At 32.6% G+C, this 27,716-nt stretch overlaps 3 protein-coding genes across 5 annotated transcripts; 2 read left to right on the forward strand and 1 right to left on the reverse strand.

Moving 5' to 3' along the window:
* The first annotated feature begins 2,901 nt into the window (after positions 1-2,901).
* LOC131652960 (GDSL esterase/lipase At5g33370-like) lies at positions 2,902-4,589 on the forward strand. Its single transcript, XM_058922958.1, has 4 exons — positions 2,902-3,166; positions 3,256-3,383; positions 3,466-3,708; positions 3,817-4,589. Exons 1-4 carry the CDS (start codon positions 2,926-2,928, stop codon positions 4,300-4,302), a joined length of 1,098 nt encoding a protein of 365 aa, XP_058778941.1. The 5' UTR covers positions 2,902-2,925; the 3' UTR covers positions 4,303-4,589.
* A 2,369-nt stretch (positions 4,590-6,958) lies between these two features.
* Positions 6,959-10,086, forward strand: LOC131647427 (uncharacterized). Its single transcript, XM_058917315.1, has 8 exons — positions 6,959-7,367; positions 8,515-8,595; positions 8,687-8,746; positions 8,988-9,031; positions 9,243-9,285; positions 9,380-9,451; positions 9,666-9,767; positions 9,851-10,086. The coding sequence occupies exons 1-8, from the start codon at positions 7,029-7,031 to the stop codon at positions 9,968-9,970; spliced, it is 861 nt and encodes a 286-aa protein (XP_058773298.1). The 5' UTR covers positions 6,959-7,028; the 3' UTR covers positions 9,971-10,086.
* A 1,091-nt stretch (positions 10,087-11,177) lies between these two features.
* Positions 11,178-19,808, reverse strand: LOC131652962 (choline/ethanolaminephosphotransferase 1-like). Of its 3 annotated transcripts, none has more exons than XM_058922961.1 (20): positions 19,652-19,807; positions 18,541-18,619; positions 17,803-18,275; positions 17,641-17,691; positions 17,251-17,328; positions 16,797-16,872; positions 16,683-16,705; positions 16,498-16,598; positions 15,990-16,084; positions 15,838-15,906; positions 15,108-15,177; positions 13,133-13,196; positions 13,015-13,055; positions 12,824-12,908; positions 12,423-12,485; positions 12,156-12,214; positions 11,983-12,035; positions 11,745-11,817; positions 11,489-11,532; positions 11,178-11,346 (listed from the first exon to the last, which is right to left on the reverse strand). In XM_058922961.1, the coding sequence occupies exons 3-19, from the start codon at positions 17,803-17,805 to the stop codon at positions 11,511-11,513; spliced, it is 1,026 nt and encodes a 341-aa protein (XP_058778944.1). In that variant the 5' UTR covers positions 17,806-18,275; positions 18,541-18,619; positions 19,652-19,807; the 3' UTR covers positions 11,178-11,346; positions 11,489-11,510. The 3 variants fall into 3 exon arrangements, with proteins under 3 accessions (XP_058778944.1, XP_058778946.1, XP_058778945.1); XM_058922963.1 differs by lacking the exon at positions 19,652-19,807 and having other exon boundaries at positions 17,803-17,812; positions 18,082-18,275; positions 18,541-19,614; XM_058922962.1 differs by lacking the exon at positions 18,541-18,619 and having other exon boundaries at positions 19,652-19,808.
* Between the last annotated feature and the right edge of the window lie 7,908 nt (positions 19,809-27,716).

Here is a 27,716-nt window from a genome sequence, read left to right on the forward strand (position 1 = left end):
GTTCTATTTAGGACACCCTATAGAGAAAACTCCATTCCTAGTAGTCAGAAGTACAATTGATCTTATCTGAACTCACTTCATCTAATGCCTCTTTCCTAATACTACTCATGAAGATTCGACCAGGTCTCCCCAAAATCTAAGGCACCTCTCACTTTCACTCAAGCACTTTTCTAAGTCTTTGTTCAATTACAAAGATGTAAGATAAAACTCTAATACAACTCAATACTTTATTCGGCAAATTTAGAATTGACGTCCAAGAATAGAGTGTACAAACAAATACATGACTCAACTAAAACTCTCATATAGAATAGATATTTTCTATAAAGTTCTTAGTCTTCACAAAGGAGAATGTCTCCTTATATAAAACAAATGTCCAGGTCCAGAGCCTTATAGGGTTTAGTCATGAATTCGACGGATCCTCAAAAAAGCACATGAGATCAATCTTCAATAATGTTGATTTCTAATATTGATTGATCGCATCTAAAATAAATCATAATCTCTTGATTATAAAAAATTCAATATTCCTCTATTCAATTTAGATTACATCTTCTTTTAATCCAAATCAATCAAATCTTTATTATGAAGATTGAGATCCTTTATTGATACAACTCTTGAACTAATTATAACACCAAAAGAAATCTTGCTAAAAATATATCTTTTTGAAATCAAAACACATGTTAACTCACTTATATCTCTGATAGAACAGAAACGAAAACAAATCTTAAAAGGAAGAGATATACTTCAATTTATTTCATGCTCCAAGCAAACACAAAACAGAATGTCTGGGATATCGTGCTTGCCATCTTGCTTTCTATGTATCTTCATATAGCGGATTATGAATCTTCATTAAACCATTTCAATACTGACTTTACTTGATATAAATAAGAAGTCCAAAAGTAAAGGATACCAAATTTTAATATCTTCTCAGATCAATTTCAGCACTATCTTGAGTTAAATAAAACTAAACCAAATTTTCCTTGAAAGCATATTCATTTAAATATTTTCTTCAATGCAAATTCCATCAAAACCAAATGTTTTAATTAATTCATATTCAATTAACTCTTCTTCAACTAATATGGTATATGGTTTAATAAAAAAAACTCAAACTGATTTAGATTAACAACCTTATTTCAAAAGTAATCTTCTAATTGTACTGGAATTGAAATAGATTTTCTAACCAAATGTTGAAGATATCATATAATGTCGTATGAGCAGTACACACGTCATGATGTCACAGAACATGTTCAAGACATCTTACTTAAATTTTTCAATCAGATGTAACAACATAAATAACGGCTTTAGGACATTAAGCGCAATACCAAGCGAGCTTTCTCACTTTCTCTCTTTCAGACATTAAGATCTTCTGCCTTATTCAACCATTGATTATCACTTCATCTAGTCTTTGAATTATCTTACTTGATGATGTTTGAGGTATTTTTACGACTAGATGACATCATCAGGAACTTACTGGACACTTGATATAAACTCCTCATTTGATTTTTGTCACACAAAACTCTTAACATCCAAAAATTGTTTGACTTATAGATTTGTCATCTTTAAAGACTGCTTGACAATTGTCATCATCATAATCAATTGACAGTTATACTTGCAATCACGTAGATCAACATTCTCCCCATTCTTTATAATTATAGTGCATCTCTCAAGGAGGTGGTAAATATAGAATCATGCAAATATAAGATATTGATAGAACTAATGGAGACATATCAAATGAATATGATTTTTAAGTAAAAAATAAAGAGATTAATTTAACTTTAAAATTCTCCTTAAGAATAATTTTTAAATTTTAAAATTAAAAAAAAATGTAAAAAAAGTATTTAAATTAGAAAGATTATACATTCTCTACCACCAGCCAAACTAGTAGATCCTCAAAATAAGTTTTTCTCTTTCGCATCTCTATGTCCTCTTACCTCTAAAAAGAAATGGAGAATTGGTCAAGAGAAATAAAACTTTAATAGCACCTACAAATCTAGACTATAAAGTCACATTAAACACTTGAGCCTAAAATCACTACCTTTATATCTTTTATTAAAAATAAAATTATTAGTATTATTTAAATTTATGAGTGTCACATTTTTTGACACTCTTCTTACTATTATCAGCATCTGACAGAAACCATTATCATTCTCACATTTGCCTAACACCATTTACGGTCACTGCCTCAACCACATCATCCTAAAGGCCACAATTGTCATTGAAATCTCATCCTACTTAAAAAGACTGCACTCCATTTTACATATTTCAAGTTACTTATTCATGTTAAATATTAATGTAAGATTATTAATTTTGTTATTTATTTTATATAGATATATGATATTTTTATTGTTTATATTCAAGACATGTGAAATACAATGACAATAAGGACCATTATTTTTACTCATCTAGGACCATTATTGATATTTCATAAGTGTGTAATTGATTGTATACACATATATAACCATAACAGTGCAATCAATTATAACATCAAGTTTGAAAAACAAGTGTCAAAATGGAATACCAGAAAAGAAGAAAAAAGTGCTTTTGCATGCCTATCATTTATGATTTGGTTGAACACTTTATTTTCAGTCTGAATTATTTGATCAACACTTCTAAAACTCTAACTAAGACTATAACTTGTTGACAATTATAAGCTGCATGTATTAAGTAGCATGAAAAACATAATGATCTACCATTGCAGTTGAAACTTATTTATTGATTCCAACCAATCACATTTAATCTTTCTAACATATTGCCACCATTTACAGAAACAAAACATAAAAGAAATAAACCTTCAATTATTAAAGAGCCTCCTATGTTAGTAGAATCACAATCAAACTGTGAAATAATTCATCATTATATAAACACATAAATCACAGGTAATTTTCCACATCCAAAAATATCTAAACAAACAACAAATATAGTTTTGAAATGGCATATTCTTCATTGTCAGTAAGTTTTGCTTTTGTTGTTTTAGTTTTTGGAGGAATATTATTTGTTGAAGCAATTCCAAGAACATTTTTAGTGTTTGGAGATTCACTTGTTGATAATGGAAATAACAATTACTTGGCTACAACTGCCCGTGCCGATGCTCCGCCGTATGGAATCGATTATCCATCTCACAGACCAACTGGTAGATTCTCCAATGGTTACAATATTCCTGATCTTATCAGTTAAGTTCAAATATTCATTCATTTTTTTTATATATAATTAACCTTTATTGATTTATGTATCTTAACTATAATAGAATTATTGTTTCAGGTCAGAGACTTGGTGCAGAAGCAACATTTCCATATTTAAGCCCTGAATTAAGAGGACCAAAGCTTCTTGTTGGAGCTAATTTTGCTTCTGCTGGAATTGGAATACTCAATGACACTGGAATTCAATTTGTAATCAATATCTTTTTTCTTTATTTCATTGATAATTTCATTATGTATCTACATTGATATTAATATACATACAATTTTGCAGGTTAACATTATAAGAATGTATAGACAATATGAGTATTTTCAAGAGTATCAAAATAGATTAAGCGCGCTTATTGGAGCATCACAAGCAAAAGCTCGTGTGAATCAAGCACTTGTTCTAATCACTGTTGGTGGTAATGATTTTGTAAATAATTACTATTTGGTTCCTTATTCCGCAAGGTCTCGTCAGTATCCATTACCTCAATATGTCAAGTTTCTCATTTCTGAGTACAAAAAACTTTTGCAGGTAACACCACCTTAAAATTATTACTGTTGTCAACGTGTTAGTATCAGTGTCGTGTCTGGTGTGTGTTTGTGTTAGTGCATGTAAGTTAAATATGGTTTGTTGTTACAGAAACTGTATGATTTGGGAGCTAGAAGAGTTCTTGTGACAGGAACAGGACCAATGGGATGTGTTCCTTCAGAAATCGCTCAACGCGGAAGAAATGGAGAATGTTCAACTGAGATACAAAGAGCTTCATCATTGTTTAACCCTCAACTTGAAAGCATGTTACTAGCACTCAACAGGAAACTTGGTAGAGATGTTTTCATTGCAGCTAACACAGGAAAAACTCATCTGAATTTCGTAAACAACCCGGGACAATATGGTTTCAAAACATCAAAAATAGCATGTTGTGGACAAGGACCAAACAATGGAATAGGTCTATGCACACCACTTTCAAACTTGTGTTCCAATAGAGATGAGTATGCATTTTGGGATGCATTTCATCCATCTGAAAAGGCCAACAAGCTTATTGTCAATGATATTATGGCTGGCTCTAAGGCATATATGAATCCAATGAATCTTAGCACCATCTTAGCATTGGATGAAACCATATGAAGATACAAGTAATGACCTAATTAATAAAACCAAGCACAAGTATATGCTTTGGATATCATATATTTAGCTCATGACATGACATGATCTCTAGCTCATTGCTTTTTTTTGTTATTGTAACTTTGCTTTTTCTAGTTCTCTTTATGATTGTGAAACATAATCAATAAGAGAGAGTAGGTTTCTTTGTGTGTTTTTTTAGTCTTTTCCAAAATGTTGTTTCATTGTCTTTTATGTGTGGAAGCTATATGAGAAGTACTAATTACATGTCCCTTGTATTGAAATTAATGAAAAGAAGTTTGGCTTTATACTCCTTTTTTGAGCTTTTATGTTTACACCTAACTTATTTGTTGAATTTGACTTCTATCTCAATCATACATTTTTTAATTTAAAAAGGGAAAAGAATTGTATTTTTCTCTCTAAAATCCAGTTCGCAAAATAAAATTTTAAAGATTTAGTTGGTATGAAATTGAGAGTTGTTAGTCCTACAAATCAAATATAAGTTTTTATCTTTTAACTGCTATATTTTTTGAAAATCTCTTATCCCATCCTATGGGTTTGTGTGTTGCCTAAAATGCCTCCTATTTCTGAGATGTACCTCCGGAAGCATTATTATTTTTCCTTAAAGTTGTTTTATCCGTAGATGTACCTACGAAAGACTTTCTGAGATATATATCTACGGAAGCATTTGATGTTATATTCAAGTCAGACTCTTCTCCTCCCTCATTCTTCATTTTTAATCTTCTCAAACTTCCAAACTCTCTCAACTCAAAATTCAAACTTCCACCAAAGCTATTTTTTCTCTCGAGTTTGGCCGCTAACGTCAACATTAACGATCAACACATTCCAACAACTGCAAAACTCAATTTAATCAGTAAGTTTTCGAACTTTTGAGTTATTTTAGAGTATTTACCGTAATAGAGATTGAGTAGGTTTTTAGGTGTAGAAAGCATTAGTTACTTTTAGAAACATAGTTTAGAGACAATGTAGGTAGTGTTTGATGTGTAGAAATGAGATTAGGGGGTGAAAATTGATTTTTTCAATTTTTGCGTTTCTGAAGTTGCAGAGCCTTTGGTAGATGCATCTACGGAACATATGAAATGTTAGGTCATTCTGTAGATGCACCTATGGAACAAACCCAAAATTTTGAAAAGTTAGGTAGTTGCATGGATACATCTAAGGAAGTTTTTCGTATGTGCATCTACGTAGGTAGATTTGTTTTCTTGGAGAGGGATGCTTGTGAAAGACCAGGATTGTCGCAGGCAGCTATTCACTATTAGTGGTAACAATCTTATATCCTTCTATTAGGTACTGGATCCATATAGGCTCTATCTTGATCGCATGGCTGCTGAGGACGTCTGATACAACTGTTATGCTACTCACCGTGAGACTGTTCCGTTTTATGACATCGCCCTATATTCTGGATGGTTGGCTGCCATTTCGACCATCATTGTTCGTTATCTTCCGGAGTGCGACATGCGGTAGATCGGGTACGTTCAAATGATACCACACGACCCTCTTGTCTCCGTTACTAGCTTAATGACCCGTTAGGAGATAGATGAGGTCTTTGCAAACTAGGAGCATCTCATGGTTCCTGCCAAGGCTCGGACAACCATATCAGAGAGAGATTGGAGTTGCGTCGACGGGTACATCACCTGGTAGTCCAGGTTGTCACACTCATACATAGAGCTGCGCTCGGCCCATTGGGCCCATCGAGCCGCACAAACCTTTGAAAAATTGGTCTGACTCATTTTATGTAGCCCATTAAGCAACCGGGTCGGGCCGGCCTAGCCCATTTAAACACATTGTCCCACCAGGCCAAAGCGGGTTGGGTCGGGCCAACCCATTTGATAGCTCTACCCATACATGATCCCTACTACACCGGGATCACCATCCAAACCAGCCCACGAGGAGATTTTATGGACTCATCAGTCTCAGATGGACCATACTGACGATGTTCTTACTCGGTGTCGTCAGATAGCTGACATAGAGCGGACAAGCATTGTCGATGGTTTCTTTCCTGAAGGGTCTGATGGCAGACGTGTATTGGATGATATCATTAGGGTGATAGAGCAGGCATCTTTGTACCGTCGACATCCTGTCAAGACAGGTGGAGCACTTGACGACAGAGGCAGAGTAGCCAGCAAACGACATGGTGGACGCAGAGGTGAGATCAGAGGCAGAGGAGAGACGGAGGAAGTTGTCCGGCACACAGTAGTGATGCCTGTGATTTTTTTGATATCTGTATTTTGATTTTATCTATATGCGTTACTTTGATTATGTATTTGACATTATGATCGATGATTTATTCGATGTATTCTTTTGGATACTATTTTCTATTGCCTTTAAATTGCATTACTTTCATTTACTATAATTTTATGCTCATTGAGTTTTTGAGTGAAATGTATTTGATTTGAAAATATAGCAAAATATTCCATAGGTACATCTACGATAATTATGTTTTTAACACGTTCCGTAAATATATATAAAAAAAAACAAATTTAAGAAAAAATGTTTTCGGTATGGAAGTTAGGGACATTATTAAAATTTTGTCAAATACCTAAGAAATTAAGGGGTGTAATGAAATATTCAGTATTTTTTTTTTATATAAAAACCTTGAAAGATGGTTTTAAAATATTTTTTTGTCGCTACATATTTTGACAAAAAAACAGAAAATTCTACGATACTTATTTTTCGATTGAACCAAACACGACCTTAAAATCTTGTTCTCCATGATTCCACTGAAAACTCATCAACACCATTCTTCCTTCTTCTCCATTTCCAAACCAAATCTCCTCCACACTTTCTCTCTCCAACCGCACTTTCTTTCTCCTCCACCATCTCCCCCACAAAAGCTTCCTCTCAAACTCAAACCCCAACCTTCCTCCCTTTCATTCCCCATTCAAAGGGTTTCAAACATTGAATTACCACTTTTCAGCAACGATGAACAAATTCAGGACTTATCGCCAAAAGGAGAAGTGTATCAGAAAACACTGCAGCTGGTTGAGTGTTCCATGTTTGCTGCACTCACTGGTTTGGTCTATTTCTTGAGCAATTCTCTTGCCATTGAGGTTTGTTGTTAAGAATCAAAATTTGGGTTTTTTTTTTGTATAGGTTTGTTTGGTTAAGGATTTGGAATGATGGGTTTGTGTTATCTTTGGTTGAAATTGATTAGATATAACAGTAATTGCATCTTTATGTGGTTTTGTCTAGCAATTCACTTGCTATTGAGGTTTGTTATTTAGAATCAAAATTTTGCTCTTATGTTTTTGTATAGGCTTGCTTGGTTAAGGAATTAGAGTAATGGGTTTGTATTCTTTTTGGTTGAATATTGGTTGTGGCTCTGATAAAAATTTGATCTTTGTTTGTTAGTAAAGTTTGGCTAAGAAAGTAGAGTAATGGGTTTTCGGAAGTGGGTTTGCTGGGGGCAAAGCTGACAGAAGTTGTACGGGATAGAATGTTGGGCAGTTAAAAATCAACACGAGAATAAAGTAAGTGTAGAAGAAATGAGGTAAAAAAGACGGTGGAAAATAGACTTAGGTGGTTTTGGTGTGTAGAGAGAAGACCTGTTAGATTCCGTGATAAGGAGAATAGATCGGATGGAGAGAAGTCAAACAATTAGAGGCAGAGGAAGACCTAGAAAAATTATAAGAGAAGTTATTGATCCATATAGTCAACCCCACTTAGTGGGATAAGGCTTGGTTGTTGTTGTTATTATAAAGCTAACCGATGTTGCAATCTTGACCTTTGATGAAATTTGAATTGTTGAAACTGACTTGTTTAGTTTTATCATACAAACCATCTGATCTCACACGGACAGTGTTGATTATGGTTTTAATTTGTGATCGAAATTACGCTGCAAACCTTGACAAATGCAGCTGCATTTACAATTGTGATGTTGCTGCGGAAACCAAAAAATTACTGTTCATATTGCAGCTACAACTGCAGTTGTGGATTGTAATTTAGAACTATAGTTTTGATTTCACTGAATATGTGACTCCACGGGTTGCTTGCTGTGGGTTTTATTTTAGGATTGAAAATCGGTTGCCTCTAACTAAAATTGAATATTTGTTTGTGTGCAAAGTTTGTCAAAAAAAGTAGAATAATGGGTAAGAACAAAAATGGGTGATAGTGATAGACAATAATCATTTCATGTTTTAGGTGTTTCACATTTTTCGACCTCACTATTTGCCTTTTTCTTTTGCTATCTGGATGCAGAATTACTTCAGTTGTTTCTTCTCGCTGCCGATAGTGATATCCTCAATGAGATGGGGTATTGACGCTGGAAGGAAAACTCTGGTTAGACTTGCTAATTGCTTCACTGAATGCAATAGATAATTCTTGAATAGTTATTGTTTCATTATCAGAATTTTTTTTGTTCTTGTTGTAGGTTGCAACAACTATACTTTTGTTTGTCCTATCTGGTCCAGTCAAAGCTCTAACCTATCTGGTGAGCTTACCTTTTAACTTCATCGATTTTCTGAGCTAGGCGACTATAAGACTCTTGATTATTTGTTTCCCGTCTAGTTGTTGGTTATTTTTATTAATGTCTTTATACTCAATAATTTTGTTGATGAAAAAGAATAAACTCTCTTCTTCTTCCTTCTGTGGTAAATATTTGTGCCTAGTTTGTATTCCGTAGCAAAACTTCCTATAAATTACTTGATTTTGTGAATATTTCTTTCGTGCAGCTTAAGCATGGTATAGTCGGTTACACAATGGGCACTCTATGGAGGTATGAAATATATTTCTTTATGCACAACTTTTAATAGTATGCACATTTCTATAGCAAGATTGCAAAATGTTTTCTTATTCTTGCAAAGATAGAAATTGTGAACTATTGATTATTTTAAGTTGAAATAAGCTAAGTGTGCGCTTAGTTCTGCAACCATAAAAATTGATGTTAAATGAATTGATTTTGTAACTGTCTTTCTGCATCTTATCAGGTTGGAAGCCAGTTGGAGCCAGTCAATTTTTGTGTGCACAATCGTAATATTTGTCACCTTTTGCATCAAACTTAAACCTATTTTAATCAAAAAATTTAGCAAATTTTCCGTAATGTAACCTTAGTCATGTTTTACAGGTAAGATCACTCGGCGCAGTTGGCTTCGTCTTGATTACGTCTTTCTTGATAAGGGAAAATATACTAGCTTTGGTAACATTCCACAATTTTATCTCCCAAATTTTCATTCATCTTGGTTCATGTTTGGATTGTCAACGACTTTGACATAATCAGTGTGCCACCGCGATCATAACAAAATCAACACTAAAATCCCGTCGCCAGTGTGATCTTGCCAAACTCTCCATCAATCCAAACATGTACTTATACAACAAAACTGCTGACATTCGTTTTCATTTTCTTCTTGTAGATCACAATTAACATTCATGCTTCTCTTACATTTGTGCTCGTTGCGGCCGGTGTAAATTCTATTCCTTCAATGAACTTCATATATACCCTATTTGGAACCTTGGTATGTTCTCTAAGAGGGTCTTTCTTTCTATTGATTTACATTTCTTGAGACATTGAAACATCATATGTTGTTTTGATTTTCAGGTATTGTTGAATAGTGGATGTTTCATGTTCTTGCTCCACATGTTGTATTCTGTTTTTCTTACTAGAATGGGAATGAAGTCTTCACTATCATTGCCAAAATGGTTAGAGAGGGCCATTTGAAACTATATACAATTTGTATCATAATATAAGGTTAACTCAAAAAATAGTTATCAATTTTGGTGAGACTGCACAATTTTATCCTTGAAAACACATTTCTTTTTCTTGTTTTTTTGAAACATTTTCTATCTGTGAATACATAGAATATAGTGGCAAATTAAATTAGAACTACCTCTGTATGACGAAACAAAAAAGTAAACTAAATAAAAAGAATAATATATAATAAATCAATAAAATGACAAAAGAATTGGAGATACAATCATAATAATAATTCAACATAAATAAATTAGAGAGATTGAGGCAAAAACTCATTTCATTCTAAGATAAAATTAATTGCCATTTGGTTTTGAGTTTTCATCGGTTTTAAAACATCTAAATTTCAAATTTTAATTTTTTATTTAATATTGTAAAATGCGATAATTATTATAGATTTTCTGGAAATAGTTTTAATAAATTTTCTAAAGAATAGTTGAACCACAGAATTATCATTGCGCTTGGTTAGAAGAAATTTTAGAAAACTTAAAACTATAGATAATTCAAATATTTCAATTCAGTTTTTTTAATTTTTAAATTATTTTGTTGGGATAAATAATTTATTGTTAAATTTTTTAGATTATTTTTATAAATTTTAAAAAATTTAGTAAAATTTAAAATTTTAAACATATAACTATATAAGCTGTTAGCTCAGCTGTTTTATTTTATTAATATATATCTACTTGTCATTGAAACAAAAAACCATGAACCAAGTTGCAATTCTTTTGAAATTCTTTATGTCAATTTAAAATTTCCAAAAAATGAGAATCAAGTTGACATTAAAATTAAATATATTACAAATATCATTTGAAATTTTTTAAATTTAATCCAGACCAAATACTTCAAATTATTTTTTATGCAAATGATAGATTTTAACTAAATTATTTTAAATTCTCTTAATATTACTTTTTTTCATTAAAATCTTTAATCCAAACACAAAAAAAAATGAAAATCTCCCTTAAATTTGTATTATATAATCCCACATTTTATAATTGGTAAATTTATAGTGAATCAAAACAAAGAGAGTATTTTAACTATAATAAAAATGTAAAATTCAACTAAAAAATATTGAAGAAAACCCTAAAAGCTCCAAAAGAAGGCAATATCACTATTCACTCCTATGAGCTTAAGGAAGCAAAATGAAAAATTACATTAAAAAAATCTATCCAAAAGAGTATTCATAGAATCAATACTTGAAACTAACATTAATATTCATAATGGTGGAACAGTTAAGTTTCCATAAATAGATCTCCTAGCCTATCTAAGAATCAATACATATTGAAAAAATCCATGCAGCAAAATTAGTATTGACATAAACCTTGCCAGTAGTTTTCTTCACTTGCAAGCTGAAATCACAAAAATTTGTGAATTACATGTCTAGGATCACTTTTGATTCACACAAAAGTGAATCCATTATAAATTGAAATTGACAATTTAGAAATAAAGAATCCAAAAACTCAAGCAATGAATTATAAAAGGCCAATATACCTAAATCAAATCATGGATAGATTCAAGCTTCCTTCCTAGTTATCCTGCAATTTTTACAAAAGGTAAGACACTTTGAGTCAGAAGACAGTTCTTAATAAAGACCTAAAACAAAATAGTAATCCACCCTGTAGCACTCACCTTTGAACGAAAGCGTGTCTAGTGTTATTCATTTGTTCAAATAATTACCGGTGTCGACGTGTCCGATAATAAACTAAAGACACCAACGAATAAACTAATATAATGCTAGTTAACTTACCTGAAGCAATATATTCCCAGTGCATTGGTAATTTCACGAATGACAGACGTCGCGAAATGCAAGTAAAGTGATGCTGTATTTGCAGAAACAGAATTATCAAGCAAGAGAAATAAAAGTTATAAAATATATAAGTTTTCCATCTCAATTATAAACCAAAAACAAAATTTAACTCCAATTTTAAAGAGTTGAGTAAGATAAGTATTGCCTTTTCTTGCAAAACAGAAAAAGGTAGGTGTACCTGTAAATACAAAGTAACCAAGAAGAACTAGTCTCTCATTAACTATAGGAACCCTGCCGAAAATATATCAAACAAATTCAAATAAGATAGGGGTAACAGTAACAAATTAATCAACATTAAACCATGTCAATCAGAGAAACTGAGAATGCAAAGTCACAGTACATAGTACATACCCATCGTTTAGCTTTGATGCAAGTGCGTTAGCAATCGCGAGTGGGAGATACATGAGAGACTGTGTAAAATGAATAATGCTTACATCAATTATCTTTGTGTAACAAACATAAATAATTAATCACTTGAATAGAAGTGAAGAAGATTGCGGAAAATGTATGAAATTATTTGCCCTATGATATCGAATTATTGAGGGACAATAATCAAATATGATAAAATAATGCATCTTAGAAAATTGAGAGTAATATTCAAATAAAACAGCTTAATACCATGCACATTCCAGTTTTCAAGCCTTTTGGCTCATCACATAAGTGAGACAAAATCATCCTTCCCTGCAAAATTAACCTTCCCTCAGTAAAAGTCATAATATAAGGAGTTTAGAGTGTATGCTCAAGGAATAAAGAAACTACAATTTAGCTAAGAAATTGATTAAGGATCTGTTTCAGCTTATTTCCATAAGCTCTTCATGATATAGTTTATGATGACCATTTGACTTTATTTTATATTAAGTCATAGAAATACTTTATAAATACAAACTTATATAAAAAGCTTCTATGCAATAAATATTTAATAAAATTGTTTATCCAAACAGGGTCTTAGCCTACCTCAACACTAGAAGCTATCTTACAAAAACCAACAGTTTTACGGATTCAAGACATAGCTATCTTACCACAAGATATCCAAAAGTAAGTCCTGTTCCCATAACAACTAAATGTGGATAATTGGCTATGATATCAGATGGTGACAAATAATCCCTGCACCAAATCACTCAAGATTTCAGCTAATAGTATAATACACACAAGAATAATGGAATGTGCATATCTTCCAAACAAAAATGACGCGTCTTGAGTTGAGCTATACCACAAAAGCACTCCTCCGACAAGGACAACAAATGGGTAAAGCTGCACACACAAAAAAAAAGAATTATCAATAAAGCAACCAGATTATATGGATGAATTCCAATATGAAAAGTAGTTACCATTGCCAATGCAAGAGCTACACTTCCATTTCTTGACTTCACAACCTTAGAAACATTAATAACACTGCACGGAACCAATAGATAATAATTTTGACATTTGAAAAGACCTTCATCAAATAACTTAGAAAACAGTAAATGAAACAAGGGTCATTTAAGATATAGTTGTCTACACATACAAAAAATATCACTAAATGAATATAACAATAAGAATGAAGTATGTCAAACTGACTAATGAAAGACACATTCAAGAACCAAACTAATTAAAGAAAAACACATTTGAAGACCAAACTGACTAACAAGCAGTCTATCGATGGCGGATAGCAAACCATGGCGTAGAGCCAAAAATCTGACATATGGCAGCCCCAATTCTGACTTTATCCAAAAAATGTAGAAACTTATTAAGATATCATTTATGATACTTGAAAAGATTCTAAGAAGCAACAAAGATAGCAATCTACTATTTATTAGTTTTCCTAATTTTAAACATTTGTCCTCAAGCTAAAACTTATAAGGCTTTAAGCTTCTTATAAATAAACCCTTAAAAACAGAAAATAACACACATGCACACATGTGTATAGTGGACTCTATAAAAACATGATCCAAAAGTCGGAGTCGTCAATGAGAAGGCTAGCATGACCATCCACTAGACAGAAATTTCTTAAGCAATCAAGTACAACAAGGTCCAAACTACATTTGGAAGCTTCAAATACCAAAATAATAGTTGAAAACCCCCACAACTCTGAGATTAGAACTAAGGCTGAGCACAGTCATGGAGAATAGTGCGATAATTTGACAAGGCAAGAAAATTTTGGGCTAAAAAAGTACACAAACAAAGAGTACAACATTTTAGAATACTTTAGCAAGATACTTTCACAAAGAATTGTATTAATCTATACTAGCGTCCAGACGGGCACTCGCGTGCCTGTCTGTCCGCTTTTTTTAATGGGTATGTGGGTGAAAATAAAAACGGTATTATTTGTGTGTTTATTTTTTATTTAATTTTAATTATTTATAAAATAATAAAAAATGGAGTAAAAAAGATATGCAAACTGCCATATAGAACCGTTAGGAAAAGAGATGTTGAGATTAAAAACAACTGAAAAGGGAATAATTGGAACAAAAATAGGCTACACCAAACTCATGTTTTGCCTTTATATTTAGTATAGAGAAGAAGAAATTTTGAAACTATTGATTTTAGGAAAGGGAAAGAGAAATCGAATGAAATGGGGAATATAGACTCAATAATAGGACATATAATTGATATGATGTATTATAGTGTGATACTACAATCATATGCAGTACAATTACGGAAACAAGTAAAGAAAGTTAATGAAATCAGGAAATAATCATACAAGATCGCCTAAGGTACTCTAAAGACTATTAAGTTGTGCCCTAAGGGTACGTGTTAAGGAATACAAAAGTAAAATTTTTATATTGGAAAATACAACTTTTAAAACTTAAATGATTTGAATGCATGTCTTTTGAGATGAATATCTATTTGAGTTCTTTAACTTGTGCCCTAATGGTGTGGCATTTTGCAGATGTTAACTTAGATCCAAAATTTGGGTCCATTAAATGCTAATAGCATATGCAGTACTTCTTTCATCCCATATTAAGTGTCATTTTAGGTTTTATCACACATACAAGTCGTAAAAAAATGAAAAGTGTAACTATTTTAGAAAATTATCCGTACTAACCATTGTCATAAATGCATAGTAGACTGTGATGGACTTAAGAGTGATGCACGTAGTAGTAATTTGAGGGTAGAATTGGAATATAATAATTAATTTTACATTAAAAATATAAAGACTTTTTTTTGAATTTTTATATTTTTCTAATATGACACTAAACATTAAACGAAGGAGGTAATCAAAAGTCAAGATAAAAGAAATTATCTCTGGTTTAAGAGTTGGAAAATAGTGTGCATGTGCATGCTAGTAAAAGATTAAAGATCAATAATTTTAGCTATACATACTTGAACGCGACTGTGGGTATAACACCAAAAGTTATCATCAAACACAATATAGCTGTGAATGTTGGGACATCTGAAATCCAGAAAGAAAATATTAAAATCAAGCAGCAATTCATCAAGAACTTACACAACAGTAAGATTAACTACGTACAAATATACCAATAATTGCTTTCAAGTTAAGCTATACTATATCCCTTAAAGGTTGTGTGGCCCAACTCATACTGGAAAAGTATAAGAAACACTAAATATGTTATCCAAAACTCACAGCCTTCATCTTATTCTTTCAAGGTTATGGAAAAAAGTTGTTTTTAATTATTATTTTCACTTTTAATTACAAATATACTACTACTTTGCTCACTCTTTCCTTTTTTCAAAGTTATGCATAGAAAACAATGAAAACAAAAAAATAGTTTCAATGCTTCCTAAACAAAACTTCAAAAACAGTAACTAGAGTGAGAAAAAATTGTAGCATTTTATTTTATAAATAAAAATGAAAACCATAGAAAATCAAGAGTTCGGTAGAAAATGAGGAATTGTACAATAAATTTAATATTTCTCATGTAATAAAAAATTAAATGAACAAAAAATTGTCTGCACATGCCAAAAAAACACTTTCGAGATATGAAACTCGGTACAGGTATAACAATTATTGGAAATAGTATTAGAGAAAAGAGAAATGTAAGGCTTTGTACCAAATATAGGAAGAACACAACATAAAGATGGAGAATCTTACCAGCAAGAACCGGCAACCAATTCAAAAAAGGCAAAGACTTTCCAAATTGCTGGGCCCACCACTCAGCACCTGTGGAAAAATAGTTAGTAACAATATGCATTAGATTTTAAGCATGTATAACATAATAACAAAAACTCAAAGAAAGGACGTACCGACGAAAGCAGTGAAAAAGTGAGCAAAGTATATTATCATAAGACCCTCTGTAGGTCCATTTACAACAGGCAGTATAAGTGTATTGGTGAAATAGCTGCATCCACAACAACATTTAAAAGAAAATCAATATCACAATAATGTCTAAAAGTATACATAGATTATGGTATTAAAGTATATAATCATGCCAAATTGCCGGTGCAATAGATGCATGATAGAGAATCAGATACATTTCACTCAAATACGACACTATAAACAAGACAAAAACAGATGATCATTTTTCGTAGTGATTGCTCCAACTAAGTTAGAACCATCCTTTATTTGATAGAAAGGATAGTTAAAAAAATTCCTATGCTCCACAGAGTGCAACATGAAATAATCAGACCCTATTTAGATACACACCTTAATTAAGCGCTTATCATATAAGCTACTTTTGTAATAATAGCTTAAAACTATTGTTATTGGAAAAAGATTAATTGTACTAAATATTAATTGATCGTGATAACTTACTGCTCCCAGGTTGCAAGATAAAATGTAATTGCAGATATTAACCACCACCAGAAAGTACTTCTTCCACACATGGATGTGCTCCCAAAAGCCAGTGCTTCAAACTGAAAAGTAGTTCTAATAGATGACTGTCTTTATTTGCTTTTAATGGTTTGAAAACAATAGCCAAAAAGCTAAAAGAGACATACTGTACAAGCAAGTGCATCACACCCTGCAATATAGTTGAAAATATCTCTATTAATGACATACAGGTATACGTGATGAAAATTAATAGAATGTAAAACATGGTGAAGGAAAATGACCATGATCAAACAGCTCCCCCAATGGACTTGAAGAATTTGTCCGTCTAGCTTGCTTCCCATCAACAGCATCAAATGTCTACATATAAGTAAACACACATACATAAAGGAAACAATAATCAAAAGAATGCTTAACATAAATAGTGTGTTTTAGGTGTTAAAAGCATGATTTAAGTCCTTGGTGAGAATTAAAAATAGGCGCTGAAAAAGCTTCAGATTGACTCAGATAGAGTCCAATGTGATTTCCAGATAGTGGGAGTCTTGCGCAACAAAAAAAAAGGCTAAAGCACTGCACGCTATTTCTTTAACTGTAGGAACTAAAAATAAAAGAATAAATAAATAAGAATTAATGTCAAAAGACTTCTTTTTCAAAGATCAAAAATATATTCAGAAATTAAATTTACCAGAATTGGTTACCATAAAGAGATTGGTACCATAATATGATAATTTAACAAACCTGGTACAAAAACAAAAGTAGCCCATGTGCAAAATGAACCCATCTTGGAGGAGGTGAGTCCAAATGAGGTGAGTATACCTGAATAAATAAATAGATTTCAGTATAATCGATCAAAAAATTACTGTTTCAACAAAGCCATTCACTATATCCAAATTCCCTTTCGCAGCTATGTACTGAACACTTCCACTAAAGAAAATCTCAATAAACCATGAACTTAACCAGCAACCTTGAAGATTTATTTCTTATATTTGTTTCAAAAAATTGCAGATTTCAATTCATATCATATATCATATGGAAAAATGAAAATTAATATGAGGCATTAGAAAACTATCACTATTGTGTTTTCCAATTTATGAATCAGGAAAACTAATGGACTTGGATTCCACTCACATAGCCAAGCGTTGCAGACAATAATAAGAACATAAAGCCCATCAGCGTTATCTGGAACCAAACAATTTAAGAAATATCAGTGCCAAGGAAATATAGATTATGACCATAACAAGAGTAACAATAAAAAATGATACTACAAAAATAAAGGAAGCAAATGAGTACCATGTTTGGACTGCAAAATATCAAAGAATGCCAAAACGCCCAATAATGAGGATTAAAAACAACAGAAAAAGGTATAAGTTAGTAAATTAAGAAATTAAAAAATAAGATTGCCGAATAATGAAACTATTGTATCAACAGAAGAGTAAATAGTAGTATTGTCTCCACAAATGTTTGTGTGTGGTAAGAGTCAGAAAATGCAAAACATCTATTTTAATATAAAATAATTAAGTTATAGCAAAAAGAATAACAACTTAGTTTGAAAAGAAAAAAAGTACTCACGGCATCCATAGGGGAAAAAAATGAACAAAGCGAGTCCAGAAGGGTTGTAGTATATATTTTGCCACATAGGAATGATCTACACCACTATATTTGTATCTATGCAGAGCTGCAACACCATGAGACCCGATATAACCCATTCTCTCGAAGCAAAACTACGTAATATGCTTCAAGTACAGGCTAAACCTTAGTAAAACCTGCGAAAATTTGAAGAAAAATATTAAGTTAACTGGATAAAATATACGAATTAGCAAGATAGCCAGTAAAAAAGCTACAGCCCAGATTGAATTCATAAGTTGCTTCCATAAGTTTTCTCAAATAGGCCCTAAAACCTACTAATGCCTTGTGGGCGCCTTTCACCTTCAACTATTAGCATAAATCATTGTTTAAGAGAGTTTGCATCAGAAATTTAAAAATTCAAAGGACGTGAAAAACTTTCAATTACATCTATAATCAAACAACCTGATTGCAGATAAGTTGTTGTTCTTATTCTTTGATCCAATACCAACTTTTAAAGTTGGATAAGCAAGTTATTCAACTCCTGAAAAAACATTCCCACTCTAGTCACAGTGAAATTCAATCAATCTCTCAGACACAAATTCGAATAATTTCTCGAAGTCACGTGCACACACGAAAGGCGCTAATAGACTTAAAACACAATTGGCAGGATCTATCCCGCTATCTCATTTATAGGGTCGACCGCTCTGCCCGCTATCCAGGATTGACTACTCTGAGTAAAATATGTTGTCAATTAGCAGCACTGGCTATTGCACCACGGCGTAACGAAATTTGAACAACTTGCATTTTTCCATGATCCCCGATTGACACCACTACGAATAATAAATACGGTGTTTCTGTCTATAAACACGCACTATGCACAAAAATATGTAATCGACAGATGAAACAAATGCAACGACTAGATAAATAAACTGAAGCACTACTCAAAGACTAATAAAAACAGTGAGAACAGAATCTTTTATCCCGCTATAAACTCACTAATCCTCTCCTCATTCAAGGAAAATACTCTAGAACAGCAATCTCTAGATATCTTTATATCCCTTCAAATCTTCAACAACACGCACAAACTAGTACCTTGTTCAACTCATACACTACAAAAGAACAGACACTAACAGAACACTGGACACGACACTAGTAACACTGATACATAGACGCCAATAATGATTTTCAAAAATATACGAGAAGAAATGTAACTTCACGTTACATTACAGTGTTATCATCAGTGTCACGCAACTTCAATCAGAAGTTTTGATGCTACATAAGCATATAACAACTACACAACACAAATACATGAAATTCACGAATCATGCCAAAACCACTTGTTCTATAACCACACAATCAAAACAAACACAAACCACACCAACTTTGAACGCTATCATGAAAAATCTCCGCTAAAAAACTAGAAAAATAATAAAATAAAATAAAATAAAAATCGCACACCACAGTCAAAAAGGGAAAAATCAAAACGAAAAATTTGCAGATAAAATGCAACCGGATCCAAATAAAACAGGGGAATGCAAACAGAAAATGAACGGTAAGGTGTGATTCTTACTACCTAATCGTTTGTTGAAGCGAAAGGAGAAGGTTCATGGAAATGGAAGGATTTGAAGATAGCGAGCGAGAGAATAATGAAAAGTTATTCCCAACGCATAGGAAAAATAAAAAGTAATTTATAAAAGGGTGTTGTTTGTTTCATAGCATGGCTTTTTCTAAACGCTGTTTTATGCCATTGTTCTCGATTAATAAAAAATTTAATAAAAATAAACGTTTTTAAATTTCACTTTTTCATTGTTAGGGTAGTTTTGTTTTGTTGCAGTTTTTCTTTCTTTGGGCTTAAGCCCTCCTATCTATCAAAAAAAATTGAATTATTATCCTCCTATCTATCAAAAAAATTGAATTATTATCTACCCAAAAGTATCTTACACTGAGGGTAGTGTTACCCTTAGTGTAAAATACTTTGGAAATAACTAAAAAATATACTATTTAATAATAAATTAAATAAGATAAAATTAAATGATACAATCATATGGGTGGAATGTACAGTACCCAATTTTTTGTGATGGGTAGAAAAGTTGTCTTAAAAAAAAAAATTCCTTTTGTATTTACTTAATTCATAATTTTAATTTTTTTTTTTACTATTAAGAAATATGTATCTCAATTATTAGACTACTTTTCCTATGAAAAAAAAAAGTTTTTTATTATACTTATATTTAGATAAAGTGATTAATTATTTTTTCTTTTATTTATTTGTGATTTTAAAATAATTATTATACACAAACAAAGTATTATTAATTAAAATATCATACACATGATAAATGATAAATTGTTAGATTCAAATTAAAATACACAACACTATCAGATTTTTTTTTACCAATAACCAAGATTGAAATTAAAATACATCAATAACCATATTTTACAAAAAATTACATAAATAATCAAGTTTTAAAAATGGAAAAAGCATGCATGTCAGTTCATTTGATGCATGCACTTAAATTAATAAGGACGCATCAATCCATTTGATGCATGCATTGCATGCAAGCAAAGACAAATGGCACATGCATGCATACACTGCATGCAAGCCAAGTCAAATGGCACATGCATGCATGCATTAGGAGATGCGTCAATTGAGATGGTGCATGGTGTATCTATTTTTTTTAAATAATAAAAAATATTTAAAAATAAAACTAAAAAAATTAATAATATTAATGTAAGTAAACGATTACATAGTGGGAATGTAAATTACAGCAAGACCTAATTTCTCTGTTCCCGTCCTCTCTTAGTAACATGTTCGTTATGAATTTCCTATTGCGGTTGGGTCGAGGGCCCCGCAAAGTCAATGCGATCTGGGTCCGTGAAACCCGTCAGGTCAGCATATCCATAATACCCACTTTCGAAATGTCGGTTACCCATGTTCTCAAAGTTTGATCGTGTTGGTGGAGGTTTGGGCTCGATTGGTGGTCGGTAACACTGGTCGTTTGAGTAAGTGGGGTAAAAAAGAAATTGGTTTTGTGGAGTTTAGTGGCATATGTGTGTTGGGTGCTACGCTGATAGGATGGTTGCATGTATGTTGGGTTGGTTTGGGAATATTTTGCATGTTCGCATAGGTCGGGGATAAGGTGAGTAGTGGATGGACCCACATGGGGTTGTTGGTTGTATGGTATATATTATTGATATTGAGTTTGAATATGTGGCATGTGTTAGTCTTGGTATTGGTCATGGTGATGTGGTTGGCTGATAGTGGATCGATGTCGTTGTTGTGTTGGTTGAGTGGTGGAAGTGCGTTGGGTTTGTTGTTAGGGGTGTATGTTTGTCGGTAATGTTGTTGTGTATTTTATGACGACGTAGCTTGAGTGTGTGGGTCGACCAATTACCTCGGGTCAGACACAAAAATTTGAGGCGTAGTAACCGATTTGTACCAACTCATATATTCATCTGTGTGTCGCATTATTTAGTTCTCGGGTGCAACAGGAAATTGTAGGACATAACGTTCACGTCTCTTCCATATTCGGCACCATTCTAAAGCGTATTCTTTCTAATTGACATAAGCACATTGGGCGTCGACTCTAAGGAGATGCCATGGTGACAAACACAATGGGTTGATTGGGATTTCCCGATGCATGTCGAATTGCATTTTGACCCGGTCACTATGGTGCATCTTCATAATGTTGAATCGGATGATCGCAGTTTTTGCAGTCCAAATTGCTGCATCCTCGGGGTTGGGTTGATGGTTCAATCTCAGATATGGTCTCCAAAAAAACTACATAGAAAAAATTATTTTAAAAAGATAACTTTAAAAATAAATTATTTATAAGATGCATAATTTAGTGGTAATACATCATCTGTTCCAATGTGATCAAAAAGATTGCTTTAGAGGCTCACATTTCATTTAGGATTCTTGTTGTAATTCATCCCTTGTACACAAAACCTAGAGCAAACAGAGATAATACAAATTATTTACAACTATTTAGCATAAAGTGAGAAAATTGAAAAAGTGTTATATACTTACTTTGTCGCATAGGGGACATGAAGGTGTTGTTCTTGATGGAGAAAGGGACTCCATTCTCCACCAACCCCATGCTTGGAACAAGAAAGCGCATCCATAAAAAGTACAAGTCTCTGAATTCTTCTAATGACTTCGCCATCTTGGATGTTATAAAATTTCATTTTAATCTGGGTTTTGATAGCCGAAAAAACAACATGCACATCCCTTTTGAAAATTATTTCAGATGTCGTGAGGAAAAAAATTGAGAGAAAAAGAGTAGATGTGTGAAGAATGGTGGAGGAATGGAAAATTATTTATAGAAAAAACAGATACACCCATGTGTCATCTCAACTGACGCATCCTTCTAATGCATGCATGAATGCGCCATTTGACTTGGCTTTCATGCAGTGCATACACCAAATGGACTGGTGCATCCTTATTAATTTAAGTGCGTGCGTCAAATGAACTGGCGTGCACGCTTTTTTTCATTTATGAAACCTGATTATTTGTGTATTTTTTTTCAAAACATGGTTATTGATGTATTTTAATTTCAATACTTAGTTATTGATAAAAAAATTCACATTATCGTCCATTTATCAGTGTTAAAAAAATCACACATTTACTTATTAATATTATTATTAATGATATTAAAAAAACATATATATTTCATTATTAATAATAACTTATTAATATTATAAATAACAAAAATTAATTAATAATATCAATTTACAAATTTACCTCATCGTTGCATCATTTTCTCCGATTTTGAAACCCTAAATCATTCTTGCATTTTCTTCCTAAATTGCCAAACCATCAAGTCTACAACAACACACGTGTTTGTCTTCGTGTTTGCGGTCTCAATTTCTCGATAATGTATGTGTTCGTTGTCCTCAAAAACTCTTTTCATTTTCTTTGTTTGAGTTTAAAAATGTCAAACTTGTCCCATGTCTCTAGGTATTTGGTTATGTATGGTATTAGTTTTGCATATTTTGATTCAATAGTGAAGTTTCCCGTATGTTTTGTCTTGTATGTCTCGTGGTCCCAAATGTCTAAAATTTGTAATGAGGTTAGTTGTTGTCCCGATTTCTAAAACTCATGCATGTGGTCTTTAAAGTGTTATGCTTATGGTTATTTTATTACTAAGTTGCGGTCCCCAATTTTTGTTATGTTTGTAGTTATTTTATTACTAAGTTATGGTCTTTAATGTATGTTATGCTTGTTGTTGTTTTGTGTGAGGTAGCAGAAAAACAATTTTTAGATTTAAAATACACCTTTGGGATAAATTGATTTACCATTATGTGAAGCGGTATGTTGGTGTCTTGGTGAAATTGGTTTTAGAATGGATTGGGATTGGAATGTGGACTTAATATTTGTACTAGATAAAAGTACAATGAGCATTACAACCCTTAATGGGTTTGTCAAGGGATAGAGCAAGCTCACACACGACCAAGTGAAAAGCTTTGTATATTGGTTTCTTTGTGTATCGGAGATTGATCATTCAACACTGAAGTTCAGGTGCATTTATAGCCTTCCAAAGACCTTAGATAGATCGAACCAATTCTTCCCTTCCCCTCCCCTCCCCCATGATTCTCAAGGGAGTGGATAGTTAATATCCCGAAATCCATGAGAGATAGTAAGACCCCACGACTTCCTAGGTAGTAACTATTGACCCATTACATATTTCATCCACAAACGTGTTTTATGGATGGATAAATGGGAAGTTGGGAGACTGATTCGGATTAGGAGCGATCGAACCATGTGAAGGGCACCCGAACTATTACAGGGGCGACTCGGGAAGGACAAAACTTACTTCTCTCTCCCCCGTCCCCAAGGTCTTCCTTAATTGTTCCATTATATAGTCCCTCAAGAACGAGGGTTCGCAGAGGGTGAAGTTCTTCAACTCTTCACCTTCAAACCTTTTAGAGGAGACTGGTCATTACACTTGCCCCCATCCCTCAAGGAGGATTGTTCGCCACTCTTGTGATGAGTTTTAATTTGGTCCTTCGAGCAAGACTTTTTTGAGTGCCTTAAGCAATATATTATTGAGCCTCTCAAGCAATACATTGTTAAGTGCCTCGGTCAAGACACTGTTAAGTTCCTTATGAGATACATTGTTTGAATCCTTCAGGCGAGACATAATTGAGTCCCTCAAGTGAGACATTGTTTAGTCCCTCAGATGAGACATCCTTTAGTCCCTCAGGCGAGACATCGTTTAGTCCCTCCAGAAAGACATAATTGAGTCCCTTTGGAGAGACTTTGTTGATGAGGTTTGCCATGCGTGGATAATTGAGCATGTGATATGTACCAGGATGTCAAAGATACAACTAATGTGTCAGCTAGAGGAATCTAAACATCCATCACTGAAGGAAATGGAACATCAGATCGCTGGTATTATAAAGTAATGTGCATGTTTTTATTTTCATCATAATAGAATTTTAGTTCATGAAAATTAGTTACAAAGCTCAATTGTTTGTCTTTTATAAATCAAGCAGAATGACCTACAGTAGTAGGTAAGACTTGTACAAAACAAGCAGTTGTCGGTCTTGATGATTACGATATGCCTAAACCTTTGCTAACTTAGCTTACATTTAAGGGTTAATAGTAATTTATCCCCCTGTAATATGAGCGTGTTTCGGTTTACCCCCCATCGAGAGAGGTGATTGATCTTGATGATAACTTAGATCAATATTGTGATTCAATTTGATTACTTCTCTCTTCATCTCCTTCTCTCTTTTGTCTTGATCAAATGGATGATTATGGATTCATCTTGTTCATTTAGGTTTAGATTGATGCTTGATGAACTTTCATCATTTCAAATCTATCTTCTAGTGATCATTTGATCACTTGAGGTACTTTGGATTGATGATAAGTTTGTCTCAAGGTATTATGAAAAAACTAATTGAAGTAATGGACCAATCGCCTTGCCTTGTGCTTGATCCTTTTTGTTTTGGTTTTGACTTGTGCTACTTGTTTTAGGATAATGATCTCTATCAATTCTCTAACAAGTATGGTACATAAATTGTTATTGATCAACCTCGTAGATGTTACTTCTATATAAGTACATCTACGATTGCTTAACATAATGCTAAGTTTATCCGGAACCGGATCATTAACTATAACATTAACACTAACATTATTATTGTACTAACCTTACTTTTATGCAATTTACTTTTATGCCATTTATTTTTATGCTATTTACTTTTATGTCATTTACTTGTATGCAACTATGGTCATAATAAAGTTATTTGATAACATGATGCATGGTACAAGGTTACACGAGATTATAACGAGTTCTATGAAGGCAATCTCACCTGCCCCCACTCCCTCTCATGTGAAAGGAATAAACGCAAAAACGTCGTTGGTCTAATGGTAACATTAAAACATAAGCAACTTCCTTAAATTATTATCAACGAGAAAATCAAATGGGGGTAGAGATGCATGAAGAGCGAGAGTAGAAATTAACTCAAAGCGAAAGCGAAAAGTAAGAAAATGGTTCATTCCAGTATACTTAGGTAAATTTTTCTCAGAGACTAGAAGATGAAGAGGAAAAGATCCGACGATCATAAAACATTACATCCCAAGGGTCGCGTATTGATCAGTGTATTTTGATGCACATTCTTCTACTATTGTACTTAGGTATTTCTATAGTCTATTTTATTATTTTTACTATTTTAGTATGTTTTTATATTTATTTTATTTTTGCCTTTATTTTATTTTTCGTATTTTATTTCCAGCTTAAACAGTTAATTGATAATTTCTCATTGTGCAGACCATAACTTGAGATACGGGAATCAGATTGACGCGTTCTAATATTTTTTAGAAAGTTGATAGGATAAGCTAAAACTTTCATGTTCAAGTTAAAAGCTGATTTAAAGTGTAGAAGAGTCAAAAAATAGTTTAAGTTCCAGACTTAAGAAAATACATTTTTTGGCCTGTTTTTGTATTTATCGGGTCAGTTGCTCTTTAAGCCCGATTATCTCTTGTAGTACTTAAGTGAAAACATAGTGCTATTGTAGTCATGCTGAATTTGGAGGAGAAAATGGAGTTTTTTTTTTTTTTACATTTTTTCATGGAGAACTAATCCTAATGACTAATTAGCTGAATTCAAATTCCACAAAACTTTGAGGTTATTATTATTTTCAATTTAATTTTGTTCCTTTCTAATTTGTTCTATGAAATTCTGTTTGCTTAAATCATTTCTTATAGAATAGATTGGATTAAATTTGTGTGATGTATGTTCCTTAAATTAATCGCGTTTAACATAGTTTTTTCATTAATTCGTGCAATCTGTAACTGTTTGCTTAATTCGGTAAACTGTTTGCTTAATTCGGTGAATAGGAACAAAATTCATGTAGTATTGGCGACACAAGTTTCATCAATGTTGCAATTGAATAAGAATTGGAACCCCTTAGGGAATTGGAATTGTAATAATCAATGATAAGTTGGAAGTCGAATCAGTAGATTAACCTGTTATTCTCATTCGTATTCAAGTTTTATAATCTTAATTGAATGTATTCTTAATCGAAATCGAAAACCCCTTTTGTAACAATCAATTGGTTAAATCATTCAAGAGTCCTTGCGATACGACTCGAGTGTCGCTTCCCCATCTACAAATTTTAATTACTCGTTTTTTACCTGTGTGCGACAGTGGATCATGTATAAACTAGTAAACAAGCACCACATCACCAAAGCTAATGTCATCGAAGTAATAATGGCAGTTATGCTTCCTATGAGGTGATCCTACTATACATACTAGTAGGATATCATTTTATGCATTTTAAAAGACACATAAGAAACAACAAAGACTCATGGAGTCCTACGAATCTTTGGCAGGGAAAAAGAAGAATACCTAAAAATCAAGAATGAACCTCAAACTAAAGAAGACCAAAGGGATGCTATAAAGTGACCGAGATTACAAGCCATGTTTTGGCTTCGCCGGACCAGGCTTGGTAGACTATTGTTCTCGCATGGGCTAACATATATGTTTTAAATGGCCCAACAAGAATATAGGTCCATGACCAAGAACTACAACATTTGATCTCTAACATTAGAGACTATACAATCAAGACCAAGAGATCAACGAACATGGCGAATAAAATGCCCAAGCGAAATTGATCATGGAATATCGAGAACACACACGGTCTTGCCCTAAGGAACACCTAATCAAAGTGAGTGAGTGAAGGAAGTTCGTCATACAATAGAACAAATAATACTTTAACACCCGTCCATTCATATAGCTATATTGTACAAGAAAGTTATAGGTCCTCGAAATCCTAGAATCCACTTGTAAAAGGAAAAACAAACATCAAACTCACTTACACAATCTTTTAAATATAAAATACATTCATTTACCTCTTATAGTCAATAACTTGGACCTTAAGGTGTACCTCTTATAGTCAATAATTTGGACCTTAAGGTGTATCTAGATATCCCTCCTCTCTCTTCTCTATTCCAATTACTCCTTAAATCTTGTTTACTTCTACAATCACAAGACACATAAACATTATCAATCCTACAAAATTAATTTCAAGGGAGTATTTAATATCTTAAAAATCTAAAATTTGTTTTTGCAACACAAAATCTTTTATCTTCTTTCTATTTTTAGTTCGTTAACAAAGAGCTAATAGACACTTGTTAG

The sequence above is a fragment of the Vicia villosa genome, linkage group LG2, assembly GCF_029867415.1.
Source record: "Vicia villosa cultivar HV-30 ecotype Madison, WI linkage group LG2, Vvil1.0, whole genome shotgun sequence".
In the NCBI taxonomy this organism is placed as follows: domain Eukaryota; kingdom Viridiplantae; phylum Streptophyta; class Magnoliopsida; order Fabales; family Fabaceae; genus Vicia; species Vicia villosa.